At 40.4% G+C, this 18,787-nt stretch overlaps 1 protein-coding gene across 1 annotated transcript in view; it reads right to left on the bottom strand.

The window, feature by feature from the left end:
• The window catches only part of supt6h (SPT6 homolog, histone chaperone and transcription elongation factor), a 75,368-nt gene that overhangs the window by 26,758 nt on the left and 29,823 nt on the right, over positions 1–18,787 (bottom strand). The window contains exons 10-19 of the mRNA XM_078547954.1: positions 15,377–15,466; positions 13,105–13,247; positions 12,041–12,195; positions 10,486–10,587; positions 7,849–7,978; positions 7,437–7,587; positions 5,800–5,954; positions 2,820–3,015; positions 1,628–1,770; positions 301–418 (exon numbers count right to left, since the gene is read on the bottom strand). Of these exons, the coding sequence (XP_078404080.1) occupies positions 301–418; positions 1,628–1,770; positions 2,820–3,015; positions 5,800–5,954; positions 7,437–7,587; positions 7,849–7,978; positions 10,486–10,587; positions 12,041–12,195; positions 13,105–13,247; positions 15,377–15,466 (1,383 nt within the window). The remainder of the gene's footprint in view (positions 1–300; positions 419–1,627; positions 1,771–2,819; positions 3,016–5,799; positions 5,955–7,436; positions 7,588–7,848; positions 7,979–10,485; positions 10,588–12,040; positions 12,196–13,104; positions 13,248–15,376; positions 15,467–18,787) is intronic.

Here is an 18,787-nt window from a genome sequence, read left to right as displayed (position 1 = left end):
AATCACACTACCTTAGATTCCCTGTATTAAACTGAACCTGCCATTTTTCTGTCCACTAATCAAGCTTGTGAAGGTCTTTGTAAATTTATGCACACTGAAATTTGTCATTTGCTACTGCTCCCAACTTGATGTTATCTGCAAATTCGGACACAATTCCTTCCTTAAATCATGAAAGTTATATACAATAGCAGCCCCCCAACAGTAGTTAGTGTAGACTTAAACACCACCACTACAGTCACTATCCACATGCTTGAAGAATTGTGTACGGGATATTTCAGTGGCGAAAAACAAATTTATTACCTTTTTCTCTCTCTCTTCTTCTCGCCAAGCATTCCTTCGCTTCAAGAAATAAGGCAGACGTAGGAAATCTGTCACTTCACCCTCTCCATTAACAAGAGAGCAGAAGACCGGTGTATCCCTAGCAAAAAGAAACATTACATAAAACATTACTAAATTAAATTTTTGATGAAGCTACTGCAGCTCCAACATGCCTGTAATTTATTAAACTGATGATTCATTGTAATATCAAGGAACAGGAATTTCAGGTTATAAACAGTTTTAAATAGATCCTTACACAGAAAAAGCCTATTCCAAATGTAACTTTCTCACTATGTAGATTAAAACCATTTATGTTTACGTTCTCAAATTAATTAAATTAATTTAAAAGATTTTATAGGAAATCCATTGAAAATCAAGCTATCGCTCTTGTGTGTCAGACTGGGGAGAAGAGACGCAGCAGGAGTGGCCTGATAATATCAGTGAGCATCAGTTCACTTTAAGGGGATTCAGGTGTACCTTCACCGTGTGGTCTTTACTTGTATGCACAAAGCAGCTTTGAATTAAAGGTTGGCTTTACATCCTTCAAATAGACAAATATAAACTGTCTCTAGATTCCAGAATTAGTTTTTAAAGCATGCCATGAATCAAGACTGCACAGCTGTTATACCCTTGATCAGCCATTTCTTCACTTTTAAGCTGAAAAGTGGTTTGGAAAACACCAAAAACTCTCAACTCAAATTACCACTGGGGAGCAACAATGTTTCAGACAGACCTACTAACTAATATGGTGGAGACACATAATATGCAAGGTTGAAGTACATTCTACGACATTGTACAGAAAAATAACCTTCCCCCCCCTCCAAAGACACAAGTTTATTCAATATTTTAATAGCTTACTGAGTCAACGAACGTACTTAACTGAATCTTTTAGCAGACTCCATTCCCTTCACCAAAATATCTAAGGTGAAGTGTACAAGTGTGGCAAAGTCTATTTAAAATGTTTTACCTGTGCTGTGTATCTATGCAGCATGTACTTCAGTTTAGGAATACATATGGTTCAGACTGAAATATTGAAGGAAACTACAGTAATTTGTAGACTTGTTATGTTTCTCAATAAAATGTGAACTGGCTGTACAACTGTGTTGAACCACAAGCACATTAGTTTACACCAATCTTCTATGCACTGCATTAATAAAATATGGGTAATACTTTTGTTTAGGAGCTAATTTTCATGCCACAAGCACTTTTGCCTGAAAACATAATTGTTAATTTCCATATTTCTCTCAGCATAAACAATTGTTCACTGGAACATGTTAAAATGAAAATAAACGTTTTCTTGCACACATACCTTTCTCCCGAAAATGCCAAACCTAGCACTCGAACTCCTTTACCCTGATTTTCCTCCATAAAGTCATCATCGTCTTCTTCATTCTGCTGGTCCGGTCGATAAGGTGCGACTTTCAGCCAGTTGTAAAGTTTTCGGCTACAACACTATTAAAACGATAGCAGAAGATTAGCATTTTTAAATAAAGAAGGTAACAAGACACAAAACTCAGGTCTTCACATGACTATCAGTTGGTCAACTGATTAAGCCGAGTTGACATTCAAACATTTAAATTAATTCATAAAATTTGTTTTTCTATTTGGAAGGGCTATTTGTGTATCTTTATGAACTTAAAGCACCCAGTAAAGCATCTGCATCAACCTTTTCATTCTCGGGTTCCACTCCTTCTTATGCCTCGAGTGAGACTGAGAATTTACTAACAATTTAAACTGAAATGTGGGTAGTCTTGAGTTGTGGATTCAGGGTGCTTTTAGAAATTTGTTGATTGTGGCCAAGTTCATTTTATGCAGAATCATTGACTTTTTCAGCCTGGTCCAGATTCAAATTCAAAAAAGTCCCAGAAGCGAAGGAACAGTGCTTGAATTTTCATTATTCAGATCCCCTACTTTAAAATATATATTTTTAAAATTCCATTTTCCTTTGGAACACTCTCGATTCTCCATCAGATCTACATACATTTCCATCACTGCTGCTTAATACAAGAGAAGGCCACTTTTGGGATGGCACTTGAGTAGGCGGTGTCTAAATGAACCCCAAAATGCGTGAAAAGCACTTTGGAAATGCGTGACATTTGTGATAGCTGTTTTTTAACTATATATTTCATTAAATAACCAACATTGAAAAAACACTCTGCCAACATCAAAGAATGCCAATTAAGATTTGAAGTAAGGCATTTTGCAGGGTTTTTTTTAGCTATGCATGTATGTAGATGCTGCTCTTCTAGATTTTACCACTCATGTCTCTCTTCCTGTGAAGAGACTAAAATAATCAAAACATTTAACATGATGATGTACTTTGAGGTTTAGTGCGGATCAATACTCGCTTGATGCGGAAATACGAGAGTGCGAGAGAAAATAGTTAAAAATCGCAAAATTATTGGGGAGATGGAAGCCACTACAAATCCTAGATATAGGCCATGATCCTGTCCTAAAATGTATAACATCCAGAGCAGAAACTATAACTTTTCATTAAATACCTTGCAAAGATAGTCCCTCGTCTCAATCAGCAACTTGTTTTTCAGCTCCTTGCCCATTTGTGGGTAGAGGAACTGGTTCAATGCTCGTTCAATTGCCATGCTGCGCTGTCTGTTCCACTCTTGCACTTGATGGCTGAATTCATCACGGTAATAAAATTGCTTGATTTCATCAAAATAAGTCTGGTCATTTCCGTAACTAAAAGATGGGAAGTAAAATCAAACTCATTACCTGGTAAGATATCACACTGCATACCATCAATACCAAGGAAAGTTTCTCTGCTTAAGCTTCAAAAGTAGGGGCAATCTGGAGCACATTAAATCATTGGCTGGCTTCACAGAGGTAGGAATACAGGGAGCCAGAAAATATTTCTAGACTTAAGTTTAACAAAACTCTCATAATGCTACTAAAACCCCCAGGAAGCACTCAACTTTTTTTTGCATGTGTTTGTTCATGGAATGCGAGCACATTGGCAAGGCCTATCCCTAATTGCCCTTGAGAAGCTGGTGGTGAGCTGCAGCCTTGAACTGCTGTAGTCAGAATGGTGTGTGGTTTGGAGGGGAACTTGCAGGTGGTGGTGTTCCTATGTCTGTTGCCCTTGTCCTTCTAGGTGATAGAAGTCATGGATTTAGAAGGTCCCATTGAAGGAGGCTTGGCAAGTTGCTGCAGCGCATCTTGTAGATGGTACACACTGCTGACACTATATGCTTGCAGTGGAGGGAGTAAACATTTAAGTAAATTGGATACAGTCAGGTTCCTCAGGTACCTTGCAAAGTAGCACACTTCATCTGTTAGCTTAGACACAAGGGGGCAGAACTTACCCAGGCAAGCAGAGGTAGATTTGAGCGCATCCCCTAAAAGTGATGTCAGATCTGATCCTGACATCAGCCCATCCCTTACAGGTTTCACCAGTATATAAGAACACGAAAAATAGGAGTAGTGGCTCATTCATCCCCTCAAGTATACTCCGCCAATCAACAGACCATGGCTGATCGGACTGTGGACTCAACCTCACTTTCCTCCACTTGGTGAGGGCACAGTAGGGAAAGCTTCTTCAGTGAAACTGACAGGCTGGGAAGGTTTTGATCAGTGAAACTGATGAGCTTCAGCAATGGCCAGTGACAGGTTGTTGTTCATAGTATTTCTACTCGAAAAGGGTATTATCACTGCTTGACAGATGATTGTCAACTTCTTGGAAGGCATTTCAACTGCCTTGGACTTCATTATTTTCAGTTGCTCTTTACTGCCAGCCTTTACCATGGCATGAGCACAGCTTATGCAGCTCCACATTGAACCTCTGCTGAGGGGTGAGAAGAAAAGCAATACCACCACCAACAGCACTAGCAGGAGGAACACTAACAGCAGCACTAGCTGCCTTCTCCTCAGCTACATGCCCTTCCATAGGGCAGAGGGGATGGATACAGAGATCCAGCTGGAAGGAGTTGAGACCATTACTCCACACCCCCCCAACAAAGGGTCTAAAGGCAGAGAATCGGCTCTCTTGATCAGAGTACCAGTGAATCTGGAGGCCCAGGTTCCCATGGCAGATTGCTACAGGCAGCTGTAGTCTTCTGGAATGAGACCTCCTTCCCAGTGGCCTCTCGCCAAGGTTGCATGCTCTCTTCTCCTGCAAGGAGGGAAAGCAGAGGTGCGAGCTCACCTCACTACAGCCCCTCAAATTCTGTTTTAAGTAAGAGAGACACTCCTGGGGGTAGCCTTACGAGGTCTCCTCTCTGTTCCTCTGGTTGCTGCAGCCTCAAAAATTCAATTGTTAGTGAGCCACTGTAGCCATTGTCATGGTCCCTTTAATTAGAAAACCTTCCTCTGACAGATTCAGCGCGTCATCCTGCCTGCTCTCCACAATTGTCCAAGGAAGCGTGGTTAAGCGGGGTGGGGGCAGGGTGCAGGATGCTCATGCCTTGGCTCAGTTATAGTGCCTCTGCAAAGCCCAACCAACTGTCAACTGGCTCCCGATCTGCAAATGATCCCGCCGTTTGGCCAGTAACTCAGCTGGGATAATTTCACCCAAAGTGTCAGTAGAGTATTCACCTGGGCAGTAATCAGCTAACTCAGACCAGAAATTGAACTTGGTCTGTACTGCTCAATTACTGCTATTGGGAAACCCATATTTCCAAATCACTCTGCAATTGCACTGCTTTGCTAACACTAAGGAGCTTGTGTAACTAGTAGGGACATATTGGATAGAAAGAAGTAGGAGAATCAAGCTATATGAGATTAGAATTGCAGCACTCCCCTCTTTACTGTATGGGTTTGAGTTGTCCCCATTTTGTTGACTTATACTTACTACTTGGCAGCTTGCTCTCTACCAAGCCTATTATTGTTGTATATAAATTTAAATACAATAAAATAATAAAAATAATTGAAGAAACTTTGTCTTTATTAAACACCTATTCAATTCTTAACTGAAATCCTGTACCTTCAATTTTTGTTACATTACATTGAAACATTGATCAAATTAAGCTATGTTCCTCCTTCCGTCTTTTGCTGTTCCCATCAACTTTTTGACCTGGGTTGGTCAATTGAAGTTTTGATCCACAAAAATTCTGTGAATTTCTGACAGGCTGAAGAAAAATACTGCTCTATAGTACAGAACTAAGTTTGTGTCCTAAAGAATACTTTGGTCATCCATTTCCACGACGAAGTTCATTATTTCAAAGCCCTATCTTTAAGTTTTTTGGAGCGGGGAGAAAGTAGAGATGGAGAAAGAGGGGGAAATTCTATCATCAAGTAAAATATTCGCTAAGAAGTGACATCCTAGATCAAATCACCCAAACGTGAGATTTGTTATTTCAACCTGGACAAAAAGTGTATTCATCAGCAGAAACCCTTTGTAAACATTTTATGTAATAAATGCCAATTTATATTTGCAAGCATCAATCCCACTGCTCCACTAACAAAGCCAGCCTACCGCCTTCGCAAAACGTACCATGAGAACTTTAATTTGCTGTTGTGATAACTCACCCTTCAACTCCTTTCATATCAATACAGATGTCAATTGTTAGCAAGCCATCATCTTCAGCAAGGCACATCTTCAGGAACTGATCATCTCTTAATTCTTTGACTGGTTTGTTCTTTGCATATTTGAATGAATAAGCAAAATGCGCTTCATCAATATCCTACAACCACAAAAATAGGCTCAGTGTTAGAATCTCATGATACTGTAAGTTCTTATTTACAATATTTGTCCTGTAGATACCTTTATTGGGAATATAAAAAGTTGAAAATTGTTTGACTTAATCATCCTATTTGCCTCATTTATTTTAAACACCAATTTCTACTGTACAGGATTCTGACATATTACATATCCAACTCTCCAAAGGATTATTATTTAGAACTGCCACCTTTCAGGTTGTACATAAAAATCATAAAATGGTCGCAGCACAGAAATGGACCAATTGGCTCGTCATGTCTCTGTCGATTCTCTGCAAGAACAACTCGACTAGTCCCTTGATGGCTGTGGCTTTGAATGTTTGTCGTACAGGTACACTTCACATTACGAAAATGTTTTTCATTTATCCTAATAACACCACAAATTTCAGTATTTAGTCATTAACAGTATCTCAAAGGAGCAGGTAATCATTCAAGTGCTATAACAGAATGTGGGAACACAGTATTACGAGGCCGGAGTGTGATGGGGTATGAATGCTAATTTGGGAATCTGGGTGCAGGAGGGAGTCTCTGCCAAATTTTTCTCAAGCTATAATTTAGATTAGCAGTCAGACTGACTTCAAACATAAAAACTGTAAACTAGTTAAGGAGCCTAGTTAACAGAAACTGCCTGGCAGTGACGCTTATCTGTCAATCAATTGAAAGTGAATAGGTGTTAATCACTGCAGCAAGAAGCTGATTTAGCAGTTGCAACTTGGGTGTGTCATCAGCTCTCCATAAAAGAAGACAGTTTTTACTATTGCAGAGTTTGCCTAGGCCTGAGTGTGGTGAGGGTATGAGTGATAACTTGGGAATCTGGTGCACAGGAAGGAGGGATATACTTGCATTGGAAGCAGTGCAGAGAAGGTTCACTAGGCTGATTCCTGAGTTGAAGGGACTATCTCATGAAGAAAGGTTGAGCAGGTTGGGCCTATATTCACTGGAATTCAGAAGAATGAGGGGCGATCTTATTGAAACATTTAAGATTCTGAGGGGCCTTGACAGGATGGATGAGAGATGTTTCCTCTTGTGGTGGAATCTATAACTGGGGGCAAAGGTTAAAAATAAGAGTCACCCATTTAAGAAGCTGAGGAAGGGCTATTGGGGGGGGCGGGGAGGAAAGTGGAGTTACGGCCACAATCAGCCATGATGTTGTCGAATGGTGGAGAAGGCGCGACATCTTACAAAATAAGGCTAGATGCATATTTTAATTGTAGAAATCAATTCTCCTCTGCTGTTATTGCTCAATGTTTAGGCTAATTCTGTTTTAATTCATGATGAGCTAACATGGATGTCACAGTCTCAGGTGTGGGGCAGCCATGAGTGTAGCCAATTATAATGCCCAAACTCACAACAAAAACTTGTTGATTGCATTAGCTTCCTCAAGTTGACATGGTGAAAACCTTTCTTGACTTCCAAAAATGCATCCATTTTCAGGTTCTGCATATTACCTTTTTGCCTTTCTTTGTGGGAGTAATATTAATCTTGGCTCTCTCTTGGAAGGTCTGTCTTACAACTTGCTTGACCAATGGTTCTCGGGCAATCTGCATGGCCACCATGTATCGAGAACCTTCCAGAACAGCCTCAGGTGTTGGAAATTGACTGAAATATGCATACAAACGTTATCAGACTGATGCAGATGGCTAACTTCATATTTGTAAAAGTCACATTCAAAGTTCACAGTTTTAATTTAGTGAAAATATTAATGTTTTCATTCAAGTTTTGAAATAGTATGTTAAACCTTAAAAGGTGGCTGACATAGCTTTAAGTGCTAAGATATAGTTCTAAAAAACGCCGAGTACTGTAAAGATCTAAAAGCTAATATGAACTCGAAGCAATATATGTGCCAGTTTTGCTGCTAACCTGCAGACGTAATCTTTTGCCAGTTCCAGTGGTTCAGCAGGGAACTGTTCTGTCTCATGTCTCTGGTAACTGTCTCGCAGGTTCTCACCAAACTGCTCAGGGGTCAGACCAAACTTCTTTGCAAGCCCATCTATAAAACAGGTGTTTAGAAAGCCAGCAAAATGCATTAGTAAGTCGTGCACTCTATATTTTCTATTGCCACAATCATTTCTGTCCTGTGATTCAATTTAGACTAATTGATCTCATGATATTTCAAATAAGGAGTTATGATCAAATGTAGCCTTCAGCTATTGTAGAATTAGAAGCCAGGAACAACTGGACCAAGATGTGCAGATATCATTCCTTCTCTACTTGAATGTCATACCATTCTATCCTGATTTCTATATTTCCATTATAAATTTCTATGTCCACATTGATAACAAGAAATGCTTATAGGGTGCCTTTAATCTAATAAAAATTTTCAAGGTGCTTCACAGGAGCATTATTAAACAAATTCCAAACAAAAATCAAGCCAGATTAAGGAGGTATTAGGACAGATGATAAAAAGCTTGGCCAATGAGGTAGGTTTTGAGCATCAAAAGGTAGAAGGTAAAAGGCTGCCAATGGTGGAGTAATTAAAATTGGGGATATGCCAGAGGTCAGAATTGGAGGGAAGCAGATATCCAAGAGCGTTGCAGGGCAGGTTATATAAATAGGGAGGGGAGGGGCCATGAAGGGATTTCAAAACAAGGAAGAGAGTTTAAAAATTGAGGCATTGCTGAACCAGGAGCTGATGTAGGTCAATGAGCAATGGCACTTGGTGTGAGTTGGCACATGGACAGCAGAGTTTTGGAAGACATCAAGTTTATGGAAGGTAAAAGATATGAGGCTGACCAGGAGTGTGTCGGAATAGTGAAATATAGAGGAAACAAAGGCATGGATGAGGGATTCAACAGTAGATAAGATGAAGCAGGGTCAGAGTCAGGCAACATTATGGAAGTAGTAATAGGTGTTCTTGGCACAGATACATGATCAGAAGTTCATTTCGGGATCAAAGGTTGCAAAATGTCTGGCTCAGTCTCAGGCAAGTGACAAGGAGAGGGATGGAATCCGTGCAAGGAGCAAAAACAATGGCTTTGGTATTTCGAATATTTATTTGGAGGAAATTTCTGCTCATCTAGTACTGGATATTGGATGAGCAATCAGACAATTCAGGCACTGGAAGGGACAAGCGAGGTGAGGTAGAGTTGGGTATTGTCAGCATACATATGGAAACTGACTATTTTTTGGATGATTTCATTGAAGGACAGCACGTATTTGAGAAATACCATGAATAGATCTTTGGGGGAGACAATAGGGTTGGCAGAAGCAGGAAGAAAAACTATTACGAATGATTCTGGCTATGACTAGATGGATAAAAAAGTAACCAGGAAGTGCAGTCACACCCAGCTGGATGACAGTGGAGAGGCGTTGGAGGAAGATGGTGTGCGCAACTGTGTCGAAGGCTGCAGACTGGTCAAAATGGACCAGGAGTCACATAGGGTGTTGCTATTGCTAATGTTTCATGCTGCAATTACACCTTGCCCACTAAAGAAGTTGCAACATCACCACTGACAAGATTGTTTTTACAGCATTGGCAAACTTACATTGGCAGCTTCCACTATGAATGTGGACTTAGGAAGTTAGAGTGGAGAATAAGTATGCGTGTGCAGAAATAAAATTTTAAATAAATTACAGACTTTATGATCACTAAATCAAATGTATAGTCAAATACTGGAATTTAAATTTTATCCCACCGACTTCAGTGTGCGCAATAATTGCCTGAAGGGCCAGAATCTAATAAGCATGCGTTTACTTTAAATGTCTTATCAACATTCAGCTTTCCCCACATTTTTCACTGACGCCAACAATTATGCCAGGTACCAGCTGTTTTCCTAATGTACACCTTCAGTGATCTATGGTGTAACTATACACTGAATCCATTAGTAAGATGGCAATCAAAAAATGCTTCTGGCATTTGTATTATGGGGTTAAGGCAAATTCATGGGCCAATGTAAAGCTCTGAACGCTGCAACTTAACTTCTAGTGGACTACTGGTTGACTGAATTATGAAACTCAATTTGTAACCAAATTTAGTCCCACATTTCTAAGTAGTACTTAAAATTTAAATGATACAGGATCGATTTTATCCAAATCTAGTGTTATGATCATGGATCACACATATTTTGCTTGCATAAGGGATGAATAAATAATAAGTATCAAGCAAAAGCTACAATAATGCTGACAATGCTAAAAAAGGACCAGCACGGCATAGCTGTATTAAAAGGCATATTTTATTTTTACTTCGCTGCCAGTCTCTCCCCCACGACTGAAAAAATTGACCTCAGGTGACAGATAATCTGAATTCATTTAGGGGTTTGGTTACAACCAGATTAATCATGTTGGAAGGTTGAGGCAACAACTTAATGTGCACAGACTGTACCTAGAAGCTGTCAAAGAGGAAATTCTTATTTAGTAACAAAATGTTGCCCACAAATGCCCTTTAATATTGGTTAGTTTAAAAAGAAAAACACATTTTGGCTTGTTATTAAAAATGATCCCAGGTAAAAATCCAGGTTACTGTTATGGATCTGAGGCACATAAGCTCTAACTCTTTACCTAGGCCAGCAGTCTGGCAGATAGTATACATGTCTCTGCGAGAAGCCTGCTTAAGTTCTGGTCCATGACGTTCATCATCTTCAATCTCTTCATCCCGCTCTCCTAAAAAAGTATGATAAATAGCAATAAGTAATCCAATTAAGTGGACAAAATGGTGACCCACATCAATACTAAAGTTACTGTAAACAGAATAAGATTATGGTAGAATGTTATCACTGATGCTCAGTATTTTCCCATAATCAAACCATGCTTTCTATTCTTTACCATCTGACTTTCAGGTAATTGGGAACATTTCAGAAAATTCGTGTCGAGTTTCTATTTTTTTCTACTGTTTATCATCAAAACCTACATGTTTGTCACTGCATGGAATTTTATCTCTCAAAGGCAAAAACTGGACATTTAAAAATTTGTCCTCCCAAACAGCTCCTGTTTATGTTGGTTTGCAAGCCATCAACTGGTGCATCTTTACAGTTAGAATGATATACAGTAGCTGGTATATATATATTAGCAAGGAATAAACAGGCTAGTAATTTGGAACCCTGAAACTAAGCATTCATTCAGACTCGTACAACAGGAGATAGGACTGTTAAACAAGCTGAGCAGAAAAGAGGGGAGGAGCAAAAAGCTTAGCTGGCCCAGAGAAAACAGAGGCTAGAGAATCTTGCACTTTCTCAGCACATTGTCTTCCTCTACAGCAAATACCACACAGACTGCCATGCCAGAGTGGGGCTCCTGAATTACACCAGGTGACGCTGAACAGTGCACCACCATGGCATAAACTATCGTCTTTCGAGGCAGAAAGCTGCCACTGACCACATATTACTCGTGTCACAGTTTTGATCCTTATAAGGTTCTCACTATGTAATAAAATCCCAAGTGCTATTACAAAAATTTTCAAATAGGAGATTGCCCAGGGGAACATTCACAGAAAGTGAAAGGTAGTGGGCGGGATTTTCTGCAGCCGCCCGCCGCTGGGATCTTCCAGTCCCACCGCAAGTCAATGGGCTTCGGGCTGGGACGCCGCCTCGCCTGCAGTGGGTCCTGCCCGCAACGGGGCCGGAAAATCCGGGCCAGTACTTACATGCTTTTTATCTAGAACACACTTCCATCATAGAAATACCTGAGCTCTTCCGACTAGGGGAGGGGAAGTGATCTTATATAAATTTGCCCTATTTGCATCTAGTATTGCACTTTAGACTTCCATTGTATTACGGTGTCATTAGTATCCAAGATGTATTAGTATACAAAGGATGACAATGTTGGTGCAAATCAGTTATATCTCTCCAAGAGATTTCCAGTTCTAACCTTAATCCCAACAGGTTAAGTAACGATAAGTATTAAAATCTTTAAAGCAGATGATTAACACTTAAACTTTGAGAGTTCTTTAAAAATACTATTTCCCGCAAGCCCCCATGCCCCTGAAAATCTTACCTATAGCAACATTCCTTATTAAATGCTGTTCTATGTGCCAAGGTGTCAAGAAAATTATTTAATCTACTAAAACAGGAAAAGATAGGAATAGAAAAATTTTCTGTCAAAATGGTGACATACTAACCTTCCTCTTCATCCTCTCCACCCTGCTGGTTCTTTTTGTATTTCTTTTTCCTTGGCTTTGATGCATTCTGCATTTTTGGAATATCACGACCATAATACAGCAGGAAGTGATTATACACATCTCGCAACTCATCAGTCGACTGTACATCCTTCAGTCTACACAAATGAAAAGGAGAAATCGCTAAGACAAAGAAGCACTAAAGAAGGTTTTACATCAACAACTGCAGGAAAAAGTAAAATTGTTTACAAATTTTCTGCATAGAACGAAATTAAATATCCCAAGTGAAAAAAATTCAAAAAGCTAAAAGAGCTTTGGCCTTTACCTGGGGTGGAATATGAAGGAAATGAAGCTTCAGTTAGATCCCCACCTGGGGTACTGTGCTCAGTTCTTTAGACTTCCATGGTATTATGATGTCATTAGTATCCAAGAGTAGAACGGATGCTCAAAGAAGATATGTTGGCTTTGGGAGGGGGTACAGTGCCGTTTCAATAGAATGACAGGTCTTAAAAGGTCTTAAATTATGAGGACAAGTTGTACAAACTCGGCTTTCCTTGAATAAAGAAGGTAAGAGTTTTTTAAAAATGATAAAAGGATTTGATATGGCAATGGAGAAAAAATTATTTCTTCTGGTGGAGGAAATTTAGAGCAAGGTGATATAACTTTAAAATTAAGCCAGGCCATTCAGGAGTGAAATAAAGAAGCACTTCAATAATGGGTAGTAGAAAACTGGAACACTAAATCCCGAAAACTGCAAATGACCAAACATCTACACACTTCTGTGGGAAAGAGTGTTCTGTATAACTCACTGAGTGAGAGACTGTGGGTTACAACTTGTACCTTATCATTCTCTGATACCAGAGTAAATTTCACAGAACGAGTCTCCAGTCACTCAATTCTACCAATTTTAAAACACAAGCTGTTTAGCAAATGCCACAACCATTTTATTTAACAATCCAATGTTTAACGGTTAAATGAAGCAGATAAGGGTTCTTTAAATTATACTTGACTTTGCAGAAAAAAAGATTTAAAATCTAATTTTCCATTTGATAACATTAGAAAATTACCTTTCAATGTCTGCTGTATCAAGTGCTCTAACTCCATCTGCCAATGGTTTATCTGGATCAGCAGAGATTTGTTCATATTGGTATGCCTGCATCTTCTGGAACAGTCGGGTAAGGTTTTCTTTTCGAGTCCTCAGCTGTGTCCACTGTAAAAGACCATTGCAAAACGTAACTCAAGGGCTGCAGGAATATTTGTCAGTAACAAAAAAAGGTTCCACCGGACCCAATATTTGTGTGGGCTTGTGTGCGCACGGGTGGCAGGGTGAGGGAAAAAAAACAACCAGATGGTCAGCTTAACTAAATTAGAATGCACATTGCATTTTCCAATTCAACTACATGTTGGCTCTATCTCACCATGAAACCTGCACAATGTCAAAGTAATGGTACTTCAAGTTACAATATGACCCAAGTTCTTGCAGTGCAACTGCGAACAGAGGTGAGGCATGGTATTCAACAGGCTAATACCCTTAATTTTCCTTTCTTTAAAATCTGCTTATTCTATGATGTAACTTTATTCTCCAGTTTCTGCTCCTACAAAATACCAGTAGTGCCCTCTGTTGTGTGGAAAAGCCATTCTAAAATATTTTCTAAAATAAGGCATAAACCATCCTAACCAAAACCAATTTTTAGAAAAACACGCACTCTAATGGCTTCTGCACTATTCAGAGGATATTGAGGCTTTCAAGGGATACAAGGCAGATTTCTAGGTTATAATATCTCTGCCACTAGTTCATCTATCTTAATGCTGATGCTTTGCACATTCAGACAAAGTGACTTCAATTTTATTTTACTACTATTCCCTGCCTGGGCCTCACTCTCTGATGAATTGTCACCGTTAAACTCTCTGTCCCTTCTTGTCCCATTCAGCTTGTCTTTACCCACATCTATATACTTTTCTATTTCCTCAACTTTTACCTTTGGACTTCTAAATCTCCCTTCACCTGAAACCTCCTCATTCTACTCTGACCATATTTGCTGATGCACTCTTATGTTTGTATGCACTGCTACACTGTGGTTACCACTATCGTATCACTATCCTATACTACTGCCTTGTGTTCTCGTTAACTATCCAAATCTTCCCTTGTGAACCCTCACCCCAGTCCCCACTATTTAGTTTAAAGCCTTCTCTCTGCAACCCTAGTTATGTGACTTGTGAGATTCAGGTGAAGACTGTCCCAAAAGTACAACTCCCTCGATCCCCAGTACTGGCGCCAGTGCCCAATGAATTGAAACCTATTTCTCCCACACCAATCTTCAAGCCACACATTTAAATCTCTGATCTAATTTACCCTATGCTCATGACTCAGGTCATAATCCAGAGATTACTACCTTTGTAGTTATGCTTGTTATGCCTAATATGAGAAAGTACAAATACAAGGAAGTCTTGAAAAATTGGACGTTTTATAGTTAGAACAGATTCTGGGGGATATGATAGAGATGTTTAAAACTGAAAGGTTGGGATTGGGTAGATAGAAACAGACTGTTTTCAGTAGTTGAGAGATCGAGAGGGGAGGCCATAGGTACAAAACTAAATCTGAGAGATGTAGAACAGAAAGCAAGAGAAACGTCTTTAGACAGAGTTAAACTTCAAACTGCAGAATTTGCTTCCAGGATTGGTGGCTGAGGCACAAACTATGTCAACATTCAAGATTAAATTGGAAAAAGATTTACAGGAAGAGAGAATGAATAAATGGTATTAAGATTATTCACTTAAATGGTCCTTTTCCATATTTTAACTTGTATGCGTTATGCATACCAATCCATTGCCCATGTTACAGCCCTCATTGTAGTTAGTACATATTCCTTCATTATTTCATCAAAAAAGCCACTCGTTTGAGTTAGAGAATTTGTACACCAGTTAAATGAGAAAATGGTGGTACAGAATTTTCACACAATTCTAAATGTTTTAACAGTTGATTGATATACATACACTTAGTAGCCTCCCAGATTTGGTTTGGTCAAGTAAAACTGTTGGCCAGGGAACAAAAACCCAAAATGACAGTATCAAGAACAGGACTGTTCTTCAAACTGAATGATATTCATTCAAACCACTTACAGCAAACTGATCATGGTGGTGGGAGTTCCTGAGAAATGTCTTCTCCTTGTGTACCTCTGATTAGTGGTTTGGATTAATGAAAAGTGTATAGATATAACCTTTCCTAGCCACTACATAACCACCGATTAAAATATATTTTCCTTTCAATGAAAATTATTTCCTAAAATGTAAATTTTTTGTAAAAGGAACGAATTTGTTTCAAACTTTAACTCCCCCTACCTTCTCATCCCATTGCCAGACTTTCCACAGGTCGTTGATGTTCAGTTCTGGCTCCACATACTCTTTTCTGTAGAATGCAATGAAAGGCACCTAATAAAGGAAACACATGTTAATAACATATATAAAGAAAATGTCCATATTAAGAACAGCTTCTTTCATAAGCTATTTTAAGAAACAGCTTGAACAGATGTTAACTAAGGTCACATCAGTGCTTTTCGCCTACCATCCCAAATATGCAGTGCTGTATATGTTTGACCCTAATCCAAACTAGAATTCAGCAACCATCTTTAATGAGGTGATATTCACTAATTGAATTCACACCTGCGTTTTTCTATGTTAGTCCTAACAATCTTTTGCTTACAAACATCAAATGAATAATGCTCAACGACAACTTGCGTTTAATTAGGTCCTTTAAGACTGCAAAACATCCCAAGGTACTTCACACAAGTGTATTGAACAAAATTGGACATATAGTCACATAAGGAGATATCAGGACAGGTGACCAAACACTTAGTCAAAGAGGTAGGTTTAAGGAATAGAGGGGGAGAAGTTTAGTGGGGGAACTCCTGAGCAGAGGGCCTAGGCAGCTGAAGGCATGGCTGCCAACGATAGTGAGATTAAAATCAGGTACACAAAAATGCCAGAATTAGGGGAGCACAAAGCTCACGAAGGCTCATCAGGGTGGAGGAGGTTACGGAGATAAGGAGAGGGTAGGTCTTGGAGGAATTTGAAAGATGATGAGAACTTTAAAATTGAGGCATTGCCAGACTGGGAGCCAATGTAGGTAAGTACAGAGGTGAATGGGAATTGGTGCAAGTTAAGATATGGGTGGCAGAATTTTGGATAAGCAAAATTTTGTATAGGTGGGAGGCTGACCAGGACAGCATTGGAATAGTAAAGTCTAGAGGTAACAAAGGCATGGATGAGGATTTCAGCAGTGGTTGAGCTGAGTCAGAGGCATATTTAGGCAACATACAGTGGGAGATAGGAGGAGATCTTGGTAATGCTGCGGATATTAAGAGCAGAAACTCAATTCAGGGTCACATCCAATAACAAGGTTTTGAACAGACTGGTTCAGCTTCAGGCCGTTGTCAGTGAGATGGGCAGAATTGGTGGGCAGGGAAGGAGTTGTGGCATGGACAAATGACAATGACTTCTGCCTTCCCATATTTATTGGAGGAAATTTCTGCTCATTGGATTCTGGACACCAGACAAGTGTTGTGGCACTTCAGAGACAGTTGAGGGGTCAGGAGAGGTGGTATTACCAAGCATTACCAAGATCTCCTCCTATCTCCCACTGTATGTTGCCTAAATATGCCTGACTCAGCTCAACCACTGCTGAAATCCTCATCCATGCTTTTGTTACCTCTAGGCTTTACTATTCCAATGCTATTCTGGTGAGAGCTGAGTGTTCTCAGCGTACATATGGAATCTGACATTCGGTGTTTGGATGAGGTTATCAAGGAGCAGCATATTGATGAGAAATAGGAGGGGACCAAGGGTAGACACCTGGTGGACAGCAGAGGTAAATGTGCAGGTCTGGGAGGAGAAGCTCTTGCAGGCGATTCTTTGGCTAGGACGGGATAGGTAAGAACCTGATAAGAGCAATCCCACCCAGTTAGATGTTAGAGGAAAGGATTTGGAGTATGATATAGTTAATTGTGTGCAAGGCTACAGACAGGTCAAGAGAGAGTTTACCATGACTACATTTGGAACTTGGAGAAGGGCCATTATAGCACTTTTGGAAAGCCCGGGGGGGGGGGGAAAGAGAGAGAGAGAGAGAGAGAGAGAGCAGAAATTCGACTGAGAGGCTAACCGCAAAGAAAGGGTGGACATATGTTTAAAGACCTGAAAGGTAGGAAGGAGCTGGGGCAGTAATTGCAAGTAAAGAGGGGTTATGGGTGGGTTCCTTGAGAGGGTGATGACAGTGGATTTGAAAGAGAGGGACAGCGTGCCTGAAGAGAGGGTGTCAGAAAGGGAAGATAGGTGGTCGGCAATTTGGTGGCAACAGGGTTATGGTAGCAGCACAAAAACAGAATTACCTGGAAAAACTCAGCAGGTCTGGCAGCATCGGCGGAGAAGAAATCAGTTAACGTTTCGAGCCTTCATGGCCCTTCGGCAGAACTGAAGCATAGTTAGAAGAAGGGAGAAATATAAATTGGTTTAAGGTGGGTGGGGGGGGGAGAGAGAGACATTGAGGGTGTGGTGATTGTGGAGATGAGCAGATAATCAAAAGATGTCACAGACAAAAGGGTCAAAGAGGTGTTGAAGGTGGTGATATTTGTCTGAGAAAAGTGCTAATTAAGAATGGAAGACAGGATATTCAAAGTACAGCTCTAGTCGGGGTGGGGTGGAAAGACTAACAAGGTTTTAGTTTAGATTTAAAAATAATGGAAATAGGTGGGGAAAGAAGAATCTATATAAATTATTGAAAAAAAGCGGGGGGGGGGGGGGAAGAAACGGGGTGGGGATGGGGGGAGGGGGAGTTTAAGATCTAAAGTTGTTGAATTCAATATTCAGCCCGGAAGGCTGTAAAGTGCCTAGTCGGAAGATGAGGTGCTGTTCCTCCAGTTTGCGTTGGGCTTCACTGGAACAATGCAGCAAGCCAAGGACAGACATGTGGGCAAGAGAACAGGGTGGAGTGTTAAAATGGCAAGCGACAGGGAGGTTTGGGTCTTTCTTGCGGACAGACCGCAGGTGTTCCGCAAAACGGTCGCCCAGTTTGTGTTTGGTCTCTCCAATGTAGAGGAGACCGCAAACTGGGCGACCGTTTTGCGGAACACCTGCGGTCTGTCCGCAAGAAAGACCCAAACCTCCCTGTCGCTTGCCATTTTTACACTCCACCCTGTTCTCTTGCCCACATGTCTGTCCTTGGCTTGCTGCATTGTTCCAGTGAAGCCCAACGCAAACTGGAGGAACAGCACCTCATCTTCCGACTAGGCACTTTACAGCCTTCCGGGCTGAATATTGAATTCAACAACTTTAGATCTTAAACTCCCTCTCCCCCCATCCCCACCCCGTTTCATCCCCCCCGCACCCCCCCCACCCCCCCCCCCCCCCGCTTTTTTTCAATAATTTATATAGATTCTTCTTTCCCCACCTATTTCCATTATTTTTAAATCTAAACTAAAACCTTGTTAGTCTTTCCACCCCACCCCCACTAGAGCTGTACTTTGAGTATCCTGTCTTCCATTCTTAATTAGCACTTTTCTCAGACAAATATCACCACCTTCAACACCTCTTTGACCCTTTTGTCTGTGACATCTTTTGATTATCTGCTCATCTCCACAATCACCACACCCTCAATGTCTCTCTCTCCCCCCCTCCACCCACCTTAAACCAATTTATATTTCTCCCTTCTTCTAACTATGCTTCAGTTCTGCCGAAGGGCCATGAAGGCTCGAAACGTTA

This window comes from Cetorhinus maximus, chromosome 9, assembly GCF_964194155.1.
Source record: "Cetorhinus maximus chromosome 9, sCetMax3.hap1.1, whole genome shotgun sequence".
Lineage (NCBI taxonomy): Eukaryota > Metazoa > Chordata > Chondrichthyes > Lamniformes > Cetorhinidae > Cetorhinus > Cetorhinus maximus.
Note: the sequence above shows the minus strand (reverse complement) of the source record. Positions and strands in the feature narration are given on the sequence as shown.